The sequence below is a fragment of the Artemia franciscana genome, chromosome 13, assembly GCF_032884065.1.
Source record: "Artemia franciscana chromosome 13, ASM3288406v1, whole genome shotgun sequence".
NCBI lineage: Eukaryota > Metazoa > Arthropoda > Branchiopoda > Anostraca > Artemiidae > Artemia > Artemia franciscana.
The window spans coordinates 15,548,427-15,567,309 of NC_088875.1; the positions used below are offsets into that span (position 1 = coordinate 15,548,427).

At 35.5% G+C, this 18,883-nt stretch overlaps 1 protein-coding gene across 8 annotated transcripts in view; it reads right to left on the bottom strand.

The window, feature by feature from the left end:
* The window catches only part of LOC136034577 (glutamate receptor-interacting protein 2-like), a 353,116-nt gene that overhangs the window by 95,173 nt on the left and 239,060 nt on the right, over positions 1 to 18,883 (bottom strand). For all 8 annotated transcript variants that reach the window (XM_065715826.1, XM_065715825.1, XM_065715828.1 and 5 more), the window contains one exon: positions 5,374 to 5,516. In XM_065715826.1, the coding sequence (XP_065571898.1) occupies positions 5,374 to 5,516 (143 nt within the window). The remainder of the gene's footprint in view (positions 1 to 5,373; positions 5,517 to 18,883) is intronic.

Sequence of the window (18,883 nt, forward strand, 5' to 3'; positions counted from 1 at the left end):
CCCATGCCTAATACCGATTACTTTCATTTACACTTTTTTGTGTTTTCTCCAAAAAAAAGAACAGAAAGCAGTAAAAAAATAAAAAATAAAATAGTGACAGGAACAGAAACGGTGCTGACCCCTATTTTGCAAGTTTCTAGCAGTAGGACAGTAGAATAACGGAAAAAACTATAGATTCTCTTGTTCTACCATAGCATACTTACAATACAGGGGTAAAGCTAAACCTCAAATAAATTTTTACTATTTTTTACTATTTCTTTTTACTATTTAAAAGTATTTTTTATTAATCCTTTGAAACATTACAAGCAACAAGTAGGTAGCACCAGAACTGGCATAATCAAGCATCAGCTTTGTCATCGACGGCAGGTCGTTTTCCAGCAAGTGTTTTGGGGAAACACGATTGGTACAATAACATTTGCAGTAATTAAACTGATTGAGATAAGCAAGACCCACTAGGGTAATAATTATATTTTAGGATAAACATTCAAATGGTCTGAATGAGAAAATTAAATCGCATCTCCATTGCGAATGGGAAAGTCTGAATTGGAGTACCTAGTACCTGAACGATTATTTTCCCTGTGGAAGTTTTTGGCATGGTATGGTTTTGCAGTCCTTTGGTTTATTGTTTCGGCCTAAGACAAAAATTTTCTTATCATTTTGAAAACTGGGATCCAGCTTTAGTTATGAAATGAGTGGCATTTTAAATTTACTTTGCATCTTTTTTCATTGACAAATTAGTAAAAAATGGATGAAAATCGTTGAAAAAAATTCTGCATTTTATATCGTTCATATCGTTCTATAAAAAATATATTAAAATACTACCAAAATTATGGCGTGGTGAATGCATTGATCTGAACTAAAGAATTCAATAGTATAAGCAACGTGTTCTTTCGGTGCAGATTGGTGCTATACGCTTATTACAAATCCTCATGTTCAACACCAGATATGAACTTTAAAACTTTCAAGAGAGTGAATTCCAGCCATGTTCGAATTACGATTCTTCTGAGAAAATCGCCAAGCGAAACCAAAAAAGTTGTGCTGTAAACTTTTGGCTGCTGAAAAAGTGCTAAAAATTCATCAGGCCAAATAAACCCTTGTGCTAAGCTCAGAAGAAACGAAAACGTGTCACATCTAAGGGTCGAATCTGACATTTTTCACACTTCTGAGATTATTGCCAAAAGCCATTTGCTAAGGTGTTCTAAAACAGTGAATCGACAGAACGATGTTCAAGGAGGCACACTCGTGCCTCTTTAAAGAGGCGAACCACGACAATGTTAAGCGATCTTCGGTTCCAGTGGTTGCAAAGGGATGAGGAGGGATGCATTTCGTAGCCCGAGCTCCAACTAAGAAACGTGCCAAATTTCATCCCCCTCCGACTTTTCCTTCATGGGGAAAATCTGGCCGAAAGTTTCGACCCCCCAACCCCAGCCCCCCTTTAACGTTGTCCGATCGGGCTGAAATTCACAAGTTAAGGTCCCCTAGGGCCCAGGAGCTTATCCGCGAAATTTCAGCTCGATCCGATAACTCCTTCCCTGTTTTCCAGAAACCACGCATAGCCACTTAATGTTCATGTTCTCTTTTTTTCGCCACGCCTACAGGTCACAGCCGACATCGGATCTGGGTGTACGAAGACTCATTCGACGCGGAATTCTCCGAGTAATTTTCCTGGAAAGTTTCGTCGGAAAATCTTAGCCCCCCGATTTTCTAGCTTAGAAAAACCCATTTCCCCATTGAAGGTAAAATTTTCTCTTGTAATAACATCACTTCTTTGAAAAATTCTTAAACTAACAGTAGCTTGGCGCAGCGGAAGCGTGCTGGGCCCATAACCCAGAGGTCGGTGGATCGAAACCGCTAGCTGCTAACTTTTTAAAATTTGTAAAATTAGGTAATTTTGTCAGTTTGAATTTATTGATACAGACAGGGAGAAAATAAACATGGAAACATGTGATCAGAATTACATACTGGAATGTTCACAAGAATTTATACTGAAGCGGGGGTAAGGCTTGATGGAAGCAAGTTAAAAGAACCATTTAAATTGATTTCCTAATTGAAGCCGTTGGTGAAATTTTCTATTGTAATAACTTGTTTGATAACAAGAATAACAGCAGCTTGGCGCAGCGGAAGCACGCTGGGCCCATAAACCGGAGGCGGGTGGGTAAAAACCACTAGCTGCTAAATTTTTAATTAAGCTGCTAAACTATTAAAATTATCAAAATTAGATAATTTTGTCAGTTTGAATTTATTGATACAGAAAGTGAGAAAATAAACATGGAAAATTATTATTAAATTACATCCACCATGGATTGTAGAAAGACGTACAGAAATAATATGAAAAAAACTTCGTTTTCTTAAAGAGTTAAAGAGGCTGCGTCCCAAAGTCGAACCTTAAAACGTACAGGAATTAGGGAGAGGCAGTTGGGGGGGCTGCCGCCCCCCTAAACCCCCGCTCTTGGCTTCGGAAAGGCCCTCTTTTAATTAACAAAAAATTGAAATGAATGAATAATGGAATAACTTCGAAAAATGTTAAACACAAGAGGACAGGAGAACCATTGCGCCGAAACTAGTAATTAGTAATAATGAAGGTGACCACTCCATTTACATTTTAACATAACTATTGAAACTGTTTCCCAGACACAGAGCACACAAGCTAAGAGCTTGGGGTTTGTTGGTGTACAACAAAAAACCTGCACAAAAGAGTCTTTAAAAGCGGGGGGTTTGGGGGGCGGCAGCCCCCCAACTGCCTCTCCTAATTCCTGTACGTTTTAAGGTTCGACTTTGGGACGCAGCCTCTTTAACTCTTTAAGAAAACGAAGTTTTTTTTTTCATATTATGATTAAGAGGACCGAAGAGTTTGATTGAATTGAATAGAGTTTGATTGAATAAAAGTTTGACTGAATAATGAGTTTGATTGAACATACAATGCCTAGCTGATCCTCCCTTTGAGAAGGAGTATATTGCCCCAGCAATATAAATATGTTTGATACAACGTGTGGCTGATCGTTGATGATTTTCTAAATCTGCAAGATTTTCTTGAATGATTAAAGCATAAGCTAATTTTCACTAGTTATTTTCTTTACGGGGCTATTTAACTTATTTATGCACTAGAATTATACACTTCATGTATAATTCTCAAAAATGTATTGTCGATTTCAACCAAGCATTGCTCTGACGAAAAATATTTGCTTCGATTTTTATTTCGTGTTGTCGTATTCCAATTAATTTTATTGTTAAATAGGACAGTTAGTTTGTCAAAATTCACCTCTGATTTCCCGAAGTTGTTTATTTTCACCACCCTTACAAACAAGTTAGCTTTCTCCTCTAATTTTTACCCCGCCCAGAAGTGAGTATTTGGAAATACCTCAGTGTTCCAAAAAAAGAGCATATGAAAGTTCTTTTTAGAACTTCTTTGAGAATCCAAACATCTTTCGAAACAAATTATTGTGACAGAACTAGAACAGGATTATTTATCAAGCTATTTCCATCCTGAATGGATATTAGATGTAAATTATCTAATTCCTATGAAAATCCCATCCATGCTCCAAGGATTACTGTGAGAGGTTAGAATTATTTCCGAAAGATTTCTAGTCAGAGCAAAGAGTTCAATCGTAAATATTTTTTTTTTTGCAAGACAAATGGGTATTAAACGTCAAAATAACTTTTTGGTTTAAGGGAGCAGCAAATGTTTGAGGACTTACCCAGGTTTAAACCTGACCTAAGATCTACGTTTGTGGTAGACACAGAGGATTTTCCCGGAATTGTTGCTTTTTATATGGGATAACTACGCCCCTCAAATATGAACACACAATAAGTTTGGGATGCTACTAGTGCTCCAGATATTACAGATTAAAAGTTAGAGATACTCACAAGAGATTTCCAGTTACAGCTAAGGGTTCACTTATAAATTCTCTTTTTTAAGACAGTATGTTACAACGCGGAAAAGATTTTCTTTTGTTGAGGGGAACAGAAAGTTTTTTTAACGAGCCCAGATTACCTTAATCCTGATCTTTATGAAGGGAAAAATAAATAATAGAGGAGTAGTAGCTGGATTTAACTTGGTTTGTAAAAATTCTCAACTATTAAGAAAATGGAGAGTGTAGATATTCCGTCAAGGTCTTCTACCGAGTCAGCTTCTATAGAAAACAACAAAAAATACGAAAAAACCGCAGATCTAGAATTATCAGAAATGAAATCACGAAAATACAAGATAAGAGCAAAACAAATAAACCGTGAATAAACGAAATACAGTATTTTTTTTATTTCTTTTCTTATAAAGTAAATAGGAAAATTATTGTGAAATAAAATTATTCCCCTTTTCAGCCTTTTTAACCATAAGTGCTAACACGGGGGAAGTGAAAACACCTGCCATCCTATACCTCTTTGACGACAAAACTTAAAAGTTAGAAATTCTGCAAGGATAAAAAATAACATGTCACGCTCTCGCAAGAGGAAGACTGGTTCAAGAATTAATTTCCACCCCTCCCAAAAAATAACTCCCGGTCCTCTCCGTTTTCCCCAATTAAATGTGTGAGGGAGTCAATATTTTTCGTGATTCAGGTTTTCAAGTTTTATCTTCGCTTCTTTCATTTTTTTTTAATTTCTTACTTTTTCCATTAGATAGGGATTTTTTTTTTCATTTTCCTTCTATTATTAGGATTAAAGAAAAAAAATTGTCTAATGTCTAATATCACGGTAGTTTAAATGGTATCACGTGATATTTTTTCCAATTAAGATGAATAGCCCATGTCCTTACACTCATTACACTCAATCGATTGGTCCAAACTATATTTTCGTACATAACTTGAACAAAGAACAAAATAATTTTTTCGAAGTAGAGAAACATAAAATCGACACTTAAGTTTCTATCTCGTTCACCAAGACCAATATTTGCTATGGCAATAACTTAGGCCAAGCTTAGATTTTCTGGACACTGATGGTTCATTATTCGCTGTCCTCTCGATCTTGAACTAATTTTTCTTGTAAACATGATAAATATGTAACAGATGGCTAGAGGTCACTAATAACCATCGAAAAGATGGCTTCGACATTAATCATAAAATCTAAATTTAGGAATTTGAAAACTGATATCAGGAGATGGAAATCGGCAGTTTTGTTTATCATTAAAAAGTGATAAATTTGACGTGGCTTGCATTTTAGTCCAAGAGGGATGTAAATCTTTCCGGGAGGAATAGAATATAGGAAAGAAACTTTCCACAACCGGTTGTATTTCCATAGCCAATATAGCAAAAACCATTTCCATAGCCATTATAGGCATGTGATAAAAAGTTCCTGCTGGTTTCTGAGTCTCAGATCCCCTCAAGGAAGGGGGGAAATCTCCCCCAACTGGCACTACTGAATGAAAGTTCTCTCGCTTACCTATCAGCAACACTTCCTGGTTTAATGTTATCTATAAGGACTGCACCAGACGATGACTGAGCAAGACTAATTCCAGATGTCGAGCGGTAAGGTTTTTCATACTCTACCAGAAGAGCGGAAATAGCATTTTCAACACCAGGAACCTAAAGTGAAAGGTACATAGAACTGTTTCATTCAATTGTCAGATTTACAAGAAAAATGCTTTGAAAGATATGTTCTGCAGCTTGGATATTCAATTCATTATTTCTTATTTATTCACATTTACTCCACGTTCATGCTTCTTTATTCAGTTCTTTCCTTCCATTCACATATGCATTATAATATAATTTATTTCTAATTATCACGTATTTATCCAATTTTTAAAGTAGTTTTGGCGACAGTCCCGAATTTACAGTTTTAACCACCAAGTCAACACAAGACTGCCAGATAAGCCAGATGAGCCAGAAGTTTTATATAAGCAAAGTTCTGAGCTCACACATATTTTACATTTTATTTGAAATCCAAATTTGAAAATTTTGAGCAAGATCTGTTTCATTAAATTCTTGAGGTTTATCAACCGCTATAATTTTGAAAATTTGCCTAGTCAAACTGAGCTGGTAAGGGATGGGCTGTATATGAAACATATCTTATTTGAACGACACTGTTTGGCCTTACTACTAAACTTCATTATTAAGTTAACAGCGTCCTGTTAACAGCTAAGCTCGAATTTGTTCCAAATTTCTATTCAGTTCAGCCTGTTCTCACAATTGTATAAAAAGTAACAACACATCTTGGTGTGCTTTACAGGGCTGATCCTCGTTTCCAAGACTGCCTCTAGCAATATCTTTAATTCTTTGGCCCTTACTTGTCTGCCATGGAAGTATGCGCCCTGGGCAGAGTCTGACCCTTGGTCCTACGGCAGGTTATGCTGCGGCAGTACTATGTGTACAATTTTTCTGACACGGAAACTTGTCACCAAAGACTGTTTCAGTGTTTGGACGTAATTGTATTTATCTGAAGGATTTATATTTAGCTAAAGTATAGGGAATGGATGGATGAAAATATTTCATTCCTAAAGTACACTAAAAATGAACAGAAGTCAGGCATGGTAGATGAAATTACCGTGAAATTACCAAGTTCAATAAGATTTGAACTCTACAATATTTGAATATTTTTTCAACAGAGCTCTGTTGCAAAATTACAAAAATGTATTATTTGTAAAGAAAGTAACATGAGCAAAGTTTTGGTTTCAGTTCTTTAAGAAAATGAATAGGATTGTTAGTTAGTCTATTAATATTACACTTAACCATAAAATGTTATTAGCACCGAAAATATTAACAGTAGTTTTAGAAAAGGAGAGAACACCCCCAAAAAAGGATTCTACCTTGATGAGATTTGCACCATCAATTTAAGTATCTCTAGAAAAGGATAAATTGAACTCAACATTACAACTGATAATTCCAAAAATATTCCAAAGAGAGTTCTTTAACAGCTATATTTTTATTTGATACCCGCCTCTCTTCCTTCCGTTTCCCTTACCTTTTTTCCTCCAATACCTTTTGTGAAAAGCTAATAAATGATAGAAAAAAATCTATTTTCTTTTAAAATCACTTGGAAACATTTCAAAAAGAATATGTCGCGGCTAAGAATTTAGAATTTAGAAAATTGGAACTGATAATTCCAAATACCAAAGAGAGTCGTTTAACAGTTATATTTTTATTTGATTCCCACCTCTCTTCCTTCCGTTTCCCATACCTTTTTCCTCCACTACCTATTGCGAAATACTAATTTGTAATAGAAAAAATTCTATTTACTGTCTTTAAAATCACTTGGAAACATTTCAAAAAGAATATGTCGTGGTTAAGAATTTAGATATCCCAGTGTTCTCAATTCAGGATCCTTTCTTTTCAGGTACCCAGTTCATTCACCAGCACATATCATAACTACACCTGGGAAAACGAAGGACATATCTTAGTTAAGAGAGGTACCATTAAAAATATCAACTTCGAAAAAGCATGAGTAATGAAAATTTGACCATAAAAAGTCCAATGTGATGTGCCATATATAGTCAAGCACAGAATTATTTGAGGATACATAAAGAATAGCATGGTCAGACTCAATTTTCAAATTTTTCGGCGTTATAGTATGCTCCAAACATATAGATCTTTAAACAGAGCAGTAATAAATGAAATAAGGTTAAACAGTCAAAAATAAATGTATCTTAAATCCGAGTTCATAAATTCTTGAGTAATTTCTCATGATACAGAAGTTCCTTGCCATTTGTAATGCAGAGCAGTGAATTTTGAACAGCTTGTGGCAACAAGCTCCAAGTACAGAGCGGTTCGTCCTAATAGTGATTAAATGAAAAAAAAACAAGTTTCTTTCTGAAAGTAAGGAGCGATATTAAAACTTAAAACGAACAGAAATTACTCCGTACATGAAAGGGGTTGTCCCCTCCTCAACACCCCGCTCTTTACGCTAAAGTTTGACCCTTTGTCACAACTCTGCTTTTTTAAAACAATAAAATAAACTTTAGCGTAAAGAGGGGGATATTGAGGAGGGGTCAACCCCTTTCATGTGCAGAGTAATTTCTGTTCATTTTAAGTTTAATGTCACTCCTTACTTTCAGTTAAAAAATACTTTTTTTTATTTAATTTCTAAACGTTTTTGAATTAATGCATGTTTTGATTTGGCTCTCCGCATATAAATAATTAAAACCAAATTTGTATAAATTTTTTTTTTTGGCTAAATGGCTTTCTCATAGTTTTAATCGGAACATTTGAGAAAAAAATCAGCGGTTGGGAGGAGGCCTAGTTGCCATCCAATTTTTTGATTACTTAAAAAGGCAGCTAGAACTTTTAATTTTTTACGAGTGTTTTTATTAGTAAAAGATATACGTAACTTACAAATTAACTTACGTAACGAACTTCTATATTCGTATGTTTTTATTACGTATATGAGTAGGTTCACCCCCTCGTAAATACTTCGCTGCTTACACTATTAAATAAAAAAAAACAAGTTTTTTTTATCTGAAAGTACGGAGCGACATTAAAACTTAAAACGAACAGAAATTACTTCGTATATGAAAGAGGCTGCTCTCTCCTCAAAGCCCCGCTCTTTGTGCTAAAGTTTGACTCTTTCTCTCAAATCTGCCTGTTAAAACAGTGAAAATCCTCCAAATTAACCCCCCCTCCCTCCTAAACCTCTCCCCCAACCAAAAATACCCTGAAAACGTCTGTACACTTCCAATAACCATTACTATATGTAAACACTGGTCAAAGTTTGTAACTTGCAGCCCCTCCCAAGGGGACTGTGGGGGAGTAATTCGTTCCCAAAGACATAGTTATTAGGTTTTTCGACTATGATGAATATAATGGATATCTCAGAGTTTTGATTCGGTGACTTTTGGGAAAAATGAGCGTGGGAGGGGGCCTAGATGCCCTCCAATTTTTTGGTCACTGTAAAAGGGCACTAGAACTTTTAATTCTCGTTAGAATGGCCCCTCTGGCAATATTCTAGGATCTCTGGGTCGATACGATCACCCCCGGAAGAAAAAAAGAGAAAAAAAGGCAAAAAATATGACTATCCACATTTTTGTAGATATGAGCTTGAAACTTCTACAGTGTGGTTGTTTCTACAGATTCTACAGATACTACCGATTCTATGACTTTTAAGGGGTGTTTCTCCCTATTTTCTAAAATAAGACAAATTTTCTTAGGTCCATAACTTTTGATGGGTAAGACTAAATTTGATGAAATTTATATATTTAAAATCAGTATTAAAATACGATTCTTCTGATGCAATTATTGGTTTTTAGAGTTTTTTAGAAATTTTCCAAAATTTTTTAGAGTTTCGGTTACAATTGACCCGGGTCGCTCCTTACTACAGTTCGTTACCACGAACTGTTTGATAAAAAACTCAGAAACTCTAAAAAATCAAATTTCTATGACAATATTTCCATAAAAACAATCGCATTTCCATGATTATTTCAAGTATGAGTAGTTCTTTAAATTAAGAATTAACTATCACGTATTAACATGTGAAAACTTGTACAATTTTAGAGAAATGGGAAACACCCACTCCATGGAACTAATTTCAGAATCAATAAATTACAGCAGTGTATTCAGTATGTCTAAGAACTTTACTTCAAAGGTTTCAAACTCCTATGATCAAAAAATATGAAATTTCGTTTTAACCCGCAAACCTCCCTCCACTCTGAACAATATTTCGGACAAAGTTGACACAATAGTTGATGCGGGGTGGCACTTCCTCTCTTACTGTAAAAATATGTTAAATATAATATAAAAGGTAACTTGAATAAATTACCTGCATAAAAGGGGGAGTAATTTCTTAGACCACGCCTTTCTTTTGACAATTTCAACGAAATTAATTGTAGAAGGGGGGGGGGGTAGGGTTCACTACGCTTAAAACAATATTTATCCTAAGAACCAAGGCTGTATCCAGAAAGGATGTTACCGGGTTGAAACCCCCCTCCCCTTATAAATTGCTGTCCGACTCACAAAAAAGTTGCGAACATGTATATAAACAAATTTTTGATCCATTTTGTGAATTTTTTTTTGTAAGCCCACCCAAAAAAACCCTCTTCTCCGAACAAATCCTGGATAAACCATACACCTTTGCTGAGAACTCCTCTTGAAGAACGTGAAAATAATGAAGCCCAAATCCATTTTTTATATGACCTCCTTCCTCAAAAGAATCATTTTAATGAATACATTGTTTAAGCAATGGCTATCATTTTCGACGCATTATAAAAAAAATTGATATAAGCACAATAAAAAGGGCTGAAGGAGGGATTACTCTCACATTTGAAAATATCCTGAATTAAAGAATTGGTGGTAGCGCGCCGTACGTAAAGAGCAACCCTTGCATATATTACGAAAATAGTAGCTAAAATTATATATTTTACACAAAATATTTGCATCAATCGCTCCAGCTACTAAAGAATATTATGAATGCAAAATATTTATCAAACAGTTCGTGGTAACGAACTGTGAGTAAAGAGAAATGTGTGATAATAATAATCAAAATCTAAAACACGAAATTTAAATTACAATAAAAAAATTACAATAACTTCATTTTTTATGTTGATTCCAGACAAAAGTTTCGTAATTTTTTTTTATCTAAATTGAAATCAAGTAAATAAGAACTAATGTACAATTTTGTTTTATTTATTATCATATTAATGTGTGGAAAAATGCGGGCATATTAGTTTGTTTGTTTGATAGCCCCTCCCCCAGGGATAATCTTATAAAAGTGTTGTTCTGGATTATTGGAACAGGGTTCGTCCACACGAAGTTTGAAAGTTCTAGTACCCTTTTTAAGCAGAAAAGCGATTGTGCAGCGAGAAGACGTTGATTTCTATAATTTGTTGACGCAAATCAATTTTTCTATCCCTAACATCCCACAAGCGCAACCGAGTGAAGATTCTAAGATGAGCAATTGGTTTGAAACTAACGGATAGCTACACAGACGCGTAGAATTTCAGGATTTTACCATAGAACATAGCTGATTTCTACCATTCTACAAGGCAAAACAAAAATTTCAGCTCAACTAGGGCCAGATGCTATTCCAGTAAAAACTGTAAGATACCTAATTGATTTACAACTACCAAAAACCTGTATACCTATCCCGTTCTTTCAGGGGTCTTACTGCCAAAGAGAGTATTCTTCGCTAAGCAAATGCAGAATCAAACAGTTCGTGGTAACGAGCTGTAGCAAGGAGTGACCCGGCTCAATAGTAACCGAAACCCTAAAAAAAAACAGAATTATGATACAAAGAGTTACATCAAAAGAATTGCATTTTTATACTGATGTTAAATATATAAGTTTCGTCAAGTTTAGTCCTACCCATCAAAAGCTACAGCCCTGATAAAATTAGCCTTATTTTAGAAAACAGGGACAAACACCCCCTAAAAGTCATAGAGTCTTAACGATTCAGATTCAGCGCATCAGAGAACCCTAGTGTAGAAGTTTCAAGCTACTATCTACAAAAATGTGGAATTTAGAATTTTTTGCCAGAAGACATATTACGGATGTCTGTTCATTTGTTTGTTTGTTTTGTCTTTTTTCCCCAGGGATGATCGTATCTACCCATTGGTCCTAGAATGTCGTGATAGGGCTCATTCTAACTGAAATTAAAAGTTCTAGTGCCCCTTTTAAGTGACCAACAAAATTAGAGGGTACCTAAGCCCCCTCCGACGCTCATTTTTCCCCAAATTCAAGAGATAGCCATTTTATTCACCATAGTCCAAAAACCTAATAACTATGTCTTTGGGGACAACTTACTCCTCCACAGTAATCGTGGAAGGGGCTGCAAGTTACAAACTTTGACCTTTGTTTACGTATAGTAATGGTTATTAGGTGTACAGACGTTTTCAGGGGATTTTTTTTTGTTTGGGGGAAATTTGAGAGGGGCCTACGTGGGAGGATCATTCCATGGAGGTACTTGTCATGGAGGAAGAGAATTTCAAGAAAGGGAGCATTGGATTTTCTTGCATTATTAAAAAAACAATGAAAAAATAAACTTGAAAAGTTTCTTCAACTGAAAGTAAGGGACAGCATTAAAACTTAAAATAAACAGAAATTATTACGCATATGATGGGTTTACTCCTCGTAATACCTCGCTAATTACGCTAAAATATTTGTAGTAATTTTAACTATTTATTCTACGGCCTTTGTGATTCAGGGGTCATTCTTAAGGAATTGGGACAAAATTTAAGCTTTAGTGTAAAGAGCAAGGTATTGACGAGGGGGTGAAGCCCCTCATATATGCAATAAAAATATACTAATATTGAAGTTCATAGCGTAAGTTAATTCGTAAGTTACGTATATTCTTTACTAATGAAAAAGTTCTAGTTGCCTTTTTAAGTAATCAAAAAATTGGAGGGCAACTAGGCCATCCTTCACTCTTCTGATTAAAACTATGAGAAAGCCATTTAACCAAAAACATTATATGTAAATTTCATCTTAATTGTTTATGTGCGGAGAGCCAAAATCAAAACATGCATTAATTAGGAAACGTTCAGAAATTAAACAAAAAAAAAAACAAAAAAAACAAGTTATTTTTAACTGCAAGTAAGGAGCGACATTAAAACTTAAAACAAACAGAAATTATTGTTTAAATTATTGATTTTTATTGTTTTAAAAATTAGAGTTGTGAGAAAGAGTCAAATTTTAGCGTAAAGAGCCTGGCGTTGAGGAGGGGTCAACCCCTTTTATATACGGAATAATTTCTGTTCGTTTTAATTTTTAATGTCGCTCCTTACTTGCAGTTAAAAAAACTTGTTTTATTTATTTAATCTCATACAACATGGAGGGCTGTTATATAGAACGCATATTCAGTATCACTATCAGTTATATACTTTTGTAATATTGCGCACCAGCTATTCTAGTACGGACGATGGATGTTGCGTTTTTGTGGGCAGAGTGGTATCAAAATTCAAAAGTGCATTTTCAACGCGAGATTTCAAAACTTTTGTCGGTGATCCTTCCAATTAATAAGGAAAGAGAATTTAACCTCTAGCATCCCTCAATAGGTAAAACACATTTGGACTAAACATGTAATATGGATGCTGGGGGGATAAAGGTTTCACTTTTATTGCAGAAATATTTTTAGTGTGAAGATTACACTTCCATGATATTATTAGGTTGATATTATTATTAGTTGGTGCACGTCAAAAATTTAAGGGCCATTGTGGGCTAATTTCTATTTAAATTCCTGTATGTTGAACCAGCTCATTTAATTTAGATTGAGCTTGTTGTAATTGACTAATAGTCTTTTTCTTATACTAAATTTAACTTCATATGCTTACCTTACAAATACAAAAGAGGGAGGAGTTCCAAGACCAATATCCCCACCCCCCGCCCAAAAAAAACTTTCCTTAAAAATACGACTGAAGTAAGCGAAAACCCTAGAAGAAACAAATGAGGAAAAAGTACCCACCCATTAAAACCCAAAAATAAGGATACTAAACTACTTGTTCGTTGTCCCCTTTGTTTCCACGAATTGGCTCCAATGACTGACATACACACGTATATGTTATTAAGAATTTGGTTCAAGCTGAAGTTCCAATCAAAATGTGTTTTAAATGGCAAAGAGACGTCGTTAAATTTTTTCTCCTGTTGCCAGAATAACTTTAAATAGAAGAAATAACAAGAAAGACGTGACTTCTTAAGCCTATTTAGTGCTTAGAGCAGGGCATCACATTACTCTTAATTTAACTGCAGAATAAAATTGTTTTTGTGACGTCGACATTGGATTCTTGTAATATTTATGGCACGAAACACATATTTTAAATTAAAAATACACAGAGAATTAGAATAAAAAGTTTTGAGTGAGGTAGTCTGTCATCAAGTAATTAGATCGGAGTTAGCTGTTAAAAAATTAAAGGGCAATTTCAAAACTTAAAACATTCATTTTAATATCTCCAAAGATGCTATAAACTTAAAATTTCTATTAAAACAACAGAATAGTTCAATATACAAAATAGGATATGCTGACAAAAAATTACCAAATTTCGATAAACCAAATAAGGATATATCCATTAAAAACTTTACCTAATTGATATTTCCATTTTGAATTTACTTATGAAGACGACGCTTTCTGAGATTGTTAATAGCGTGAGTGTTGGATTAAATCCATATTATTATTTCTTTTTTTAGTTTAGGCCTTTATTGGAAAGCAGAGGGCAATATCATATACCTGAAGAAGATATGACCTGGATTGCAATTTAACTGAAAAACAAATTCATGACTCCCATCCGAGATCTTCCTAACTAGGGTTAATTAAAAATTCTCGATAATATGTCTCCAAAAAATCCTTAGTCTCTCTAAATAATCATCAATGTCTGAAAAAAAAACTATGATCCGATTTTAACGGTCTAAATAAGAATTACTTACTTTCGTCCTTGGAGGTCGTTTTGGGGCCTCTTCTTTCACCATTCTATGGATTTAACTCCTGTACGCACTTCTATCCTCTGAGAGGCGGAGAAGATGGTTTATACTTGGCGACGAGAAGTTGACCTTCCATCTCCTTGGGGGGGGGGGGGCACTCAAGGTAAGGAGCCATGTAGCCAAGCCTTCGAGGACTATCTTCGGGAGAGGAGTACTATCCATATGTTGTATGTGTCCTAGCCATCCAAGCTGCTACAGCTTTATTCTGTGGTAGATTGTTAGTTTGACTTTGAGATTACGGAGATGCTTGATGTTGAAAATTCTATCATGATAAGTGATACCAGCAATACGTTGCGGTGATTTTTTTTTTTATGGAAGCAAGACAATATTTGTCATCTGTTTATAGCCTCACTTTAAGCGTTGTTGATAAGTTCTTGCTCCTCCAGATACTCATAAGACTTTTAAAGTTGGAATTCGCAAATGCCAGACGTCTCTTGAAATTCTTGGAGTAGTTGTTGTCAGTGGTGATGTAGCTACCAAGCTATGTAAATTCATCGACCCAATTTATATTATCATGATCAAGCTGAAGGCTGCAGATTATCTGAGAATCATGTTTACGCGACCAGTGTGTGGCCATCCTTTTTGAGGTGTTGATATCATCCCCAAGAGGCTGGGTGTCATATGGACGATGTCAAAACAGGACTGAAGATGAAGAACGGGCTCAAAAACAAGGGCTATATAGTTGTCATAAGCAAGTTTGTCTATTGTTAACCTTCCAGTGAGGGCACTGAATGGGCTATCAGTTACGAAAGGACTGCAGTTAAAAAGAGATTGAAGAGCTCCAGTAATAGCAAGCAACCTTGTAGAAACCCCAATGGAGCAATCGTCAGATGTGAAAAATTGGATGACACGGGGAAATCTTCACTTTATAACTCATGACCGTTTTGCAATCAATAAATCATAGTGCATGTACAAAAAATTTGACAACAGAACCAGCAATAATTTAAAGATCCAGTTATTCCTATTGTAAGATACTGATAACCCGGAAATAACCGTATGAGTCCGGAAGTGGCGCAATATCATGCGTTATCTCAGAGCTCAGAACAAACTGTTTAAACACGTTCGTATGTATTGACCTTCAGCAAGTTCATGCAAAACGTTATCCGATTAATACGGGCCAAGTGAAACCTCATCACCACTTGTTGGTCCTGGGAAGACGTGTCATAAGGAACATATACTGACATAAGCTTATGTCACTTATAAACTCGCCAAAACCTTTGGAAGATCCTAGAGAATGACGGAATGCCGCTGAAGTTTGCTGAACTGATGAAGGCATACTATGAAGCGTTGTTGAGCCGAGTTAGAGTCTATGGCGAAGAAACCGAAGAATTCATAGTTGAGGTCGGAGTAAAACAAGGGCGTGTCCTCTCTCCAACTCTGTTCAATTATTGCATCGATTGGGTGCTTGAAAATGCTCTGTCGTCTTATCCAGGAGCGCAGATTGGACAGAATCTCTAACTGATTGACCTCGACTGTGCAGATGATGTTGCCTCCTTTCAGACCCCGTAGAAGCCCAAAAACATGCTTGACAACGTAATGGCCTGGACAGACCTGATCGGCTTGAAAGTCAACACAGAGAAAACGAAATTCATGGCTATTAACCACGACACAGGACCATTCTCACTAACCGTCAACCAAGTTCAGCTGGAAAAAGTCAACCGTTTCACATACCTAGGCTCCCAGCTTTGTATTGACGGATCTTCCGACGCTGATATCCAACAGAGAATACAGAAAGCGCAGATAGTCTTTGCCTACCTTCGGAAACCCTTATGAAATCACCGCGAGGTCAGTGTCCGAACGAAGTTTGAATCTACATAGCACTAGTCCGAACCGTTCTCCTTTACAGATCCGAAACATGGTGAGTAAAACTACAGCATGAGAATACACTGAAGGTGTTTGAGCATACTTGTCGGCGAAGAATTCTCAGAGTACAGCTACGTGACCGTATCTCCAACGCAGATATACGTCGAATGTGCAATATTCAGAGAGATGTTGCGCTCACTACTAAAGAACGCCGTTTGAAATGGTTGGGCCATGTATTACTGAGACCGTCAGAGTACCTGCCTCGCCAAATATTTCTAGTTAAGCCTATTAGCTCCTGGAAGAGACGCTAAGGAGGACAGAGGAAGAACTGGTGGAACCTGACCAAGAAAACTCGGTCACAGATGGTCAACTCAGTGGCTCGCTTTTGCAGAGCAGCTGGCAGAAGATCGAACAACATGGTCCATGAAGGTCCCCAAGATCATCGATTCCGGGCGAGGTGGAAACGCCTGATTCCCGCCACAAGTAAGTAAGTAAGTATAATGACATAAACCATTATAATGTCTCTCCTGACCAAGAAAATATTATTCTTTGAGATTTCATGCAATCTAATTTTGGATGATTAACCTTTATCCACCTTTCAATCTTCGCCATGTTTTTCGTTGTGGTTTTCAATAGACAATTTTCTGTTTTTGCTCCCTCCGTAAGACATATGTCATACATATTTAAAGGTAGAGCTTGATTAAGGCCCTCTTGCGGTTAAATACTATCAAGTTTAGGACACCAAGAAGTGCTAAGTAACGATTACTAACAACTAACATATAATTCAAACAATAGTGGTCTGAAGGATAATCCCTGTGAGACTCCCCGTTCCAGCCTACGATATACTGACGGATCTTGCATTTCCCGCCTATGTCGTAAAAAATGATTTGAGATAAGCAGCAAAAAGTCGGAACGCATTCCACGAATACCGCCAATTTTAAGCTTTTTCAATGGAATCAGGTTACCACAAGTATCAAATGCGTTCCGTATCTAAAAACATCAATACAAGTGTGAAGTCATTATCAAGACTATAGTTTTTTATTGTTGTCACAAATAGGATAGCATCCTCCGTAGAATAACTCGTTTGAAAAACAAACCGATTTTTAAAATCAGTCTAGTCTTAGTTAAAACAGTTCTGGCTTTTACGAATAATAGGTACTCTTGAAAAAATCGACAACAACGAAACTGGTATGCAAAGACTATAATATTTCGGCTCACCATATTCAACTACTGATATTATTTTAGTCCTTTTAAATGAATTTTGGAATTAACTTTCTCTGAAAGAAAACAACCGTCAGTCTAATCAAACAATGTTCTTACAATCGCTGGCAAAATTGGTTTTAAGGCATTTTAAGGAAATATAATCTAATTCTACAGAACTACTGTTCATTGAGGATACCCAATTCTTAGGCATATGCTCATATTTGAGCAGGTCTAGTACTGTTTACATTTACTGACATAGCGCTCATCCAAGTCTTAGCTGGACCTCGCTGTTTTTCTTCAAAATCAATAAAAGAATAATCCATATTAGTCTTCTTAGAAGTTTATTTAAAGTATCATTCTAACTCTTACATACACTCTAATCACCCTTACTCTTACTAATCACACTCATCTTATAAAAATAGCGCCTTCTATTCATTGAATTTACTAAACTTTTGAGTAAAAAAAACCTATCTGTGGACAATGAACTAATTACATAATTTAAGCCCAGTGCAGAAAGGGTTCTAGGGGACATGTCGACCCTTAAGAGGTTTACTTACAAGATTTTTCGACCATTTGGAAAAGCTATTTCAAGAATTGGTCAAATTACATGGGGGTGTACAAAAATAGCTGAGGGCGAAAAAGGGCATGGGAGGGAGACTGTAATAATATCTGCCCCTTAAAAAGACAGTAGAACTTGGAACTTTGCGGTTGAATGAGCCCCTCCTAGGTTTCTATGAATACGCCTTCCATACGAAGTGTTTAGTAAAAATGTAACACAAGGGAGGAACATGTCTGTCTCTTAATTAGGGCAACAGTAGTACACAGCCTTTAAAAAAGTTAATTTAAAAAAAAAACTTTCCGAAAAAGAAGTCTTGAAAAGTAAAGACCATATTAAACTTGAGATTTGAAGATATAGAAACCTACAGTAGCTCAAACTCAAAACGACCAGAAAATATTATTAAAGAATAAATAAAATCCAAAACAAACAGAAATTAAATAAACAATCATAGTAAACAAACATCCTATAAATACTAAAATAAGTGAATAAATAAATCATAAAACGAGTGAAACTTAAATTTAATATGTAAATCAAGCTTGAAACGAACGAAAATCACTGCAAACAAGAGCTAACCTTTTGTCTCTTTCTCTCACTGCATAAGTCTTAAGCCTATTGCGTCATTGACGCTTTACTGAAAACTAAATATGTCTTCAACAGTCTTGGAAGATGCAAATAAAATCAAACCGAATGTTTGATAAATAATGCTATTAATCGTTGAAAGATCATCAGTTCAAAATTTTATTTCTCTGTAATTTTATTTTCACTTTCAATGCTGAAATAACTGGAAAAGAAAACATTTGTAATATAATTGGTTTTCAGTGAAGCACCAATGCCATACTAGGCTTTAGACTTTTACAGTTTTGGAAAGAACTAATAAAATTAAACTGAAAATTTGATATACAGTAATATTAATTGCTGAAATCTCATCAGTTCAAAACTTAATTTACTGAAATATTTATGTTTATTTTCAATCTTGTAAGAAGTACAAAAGAGA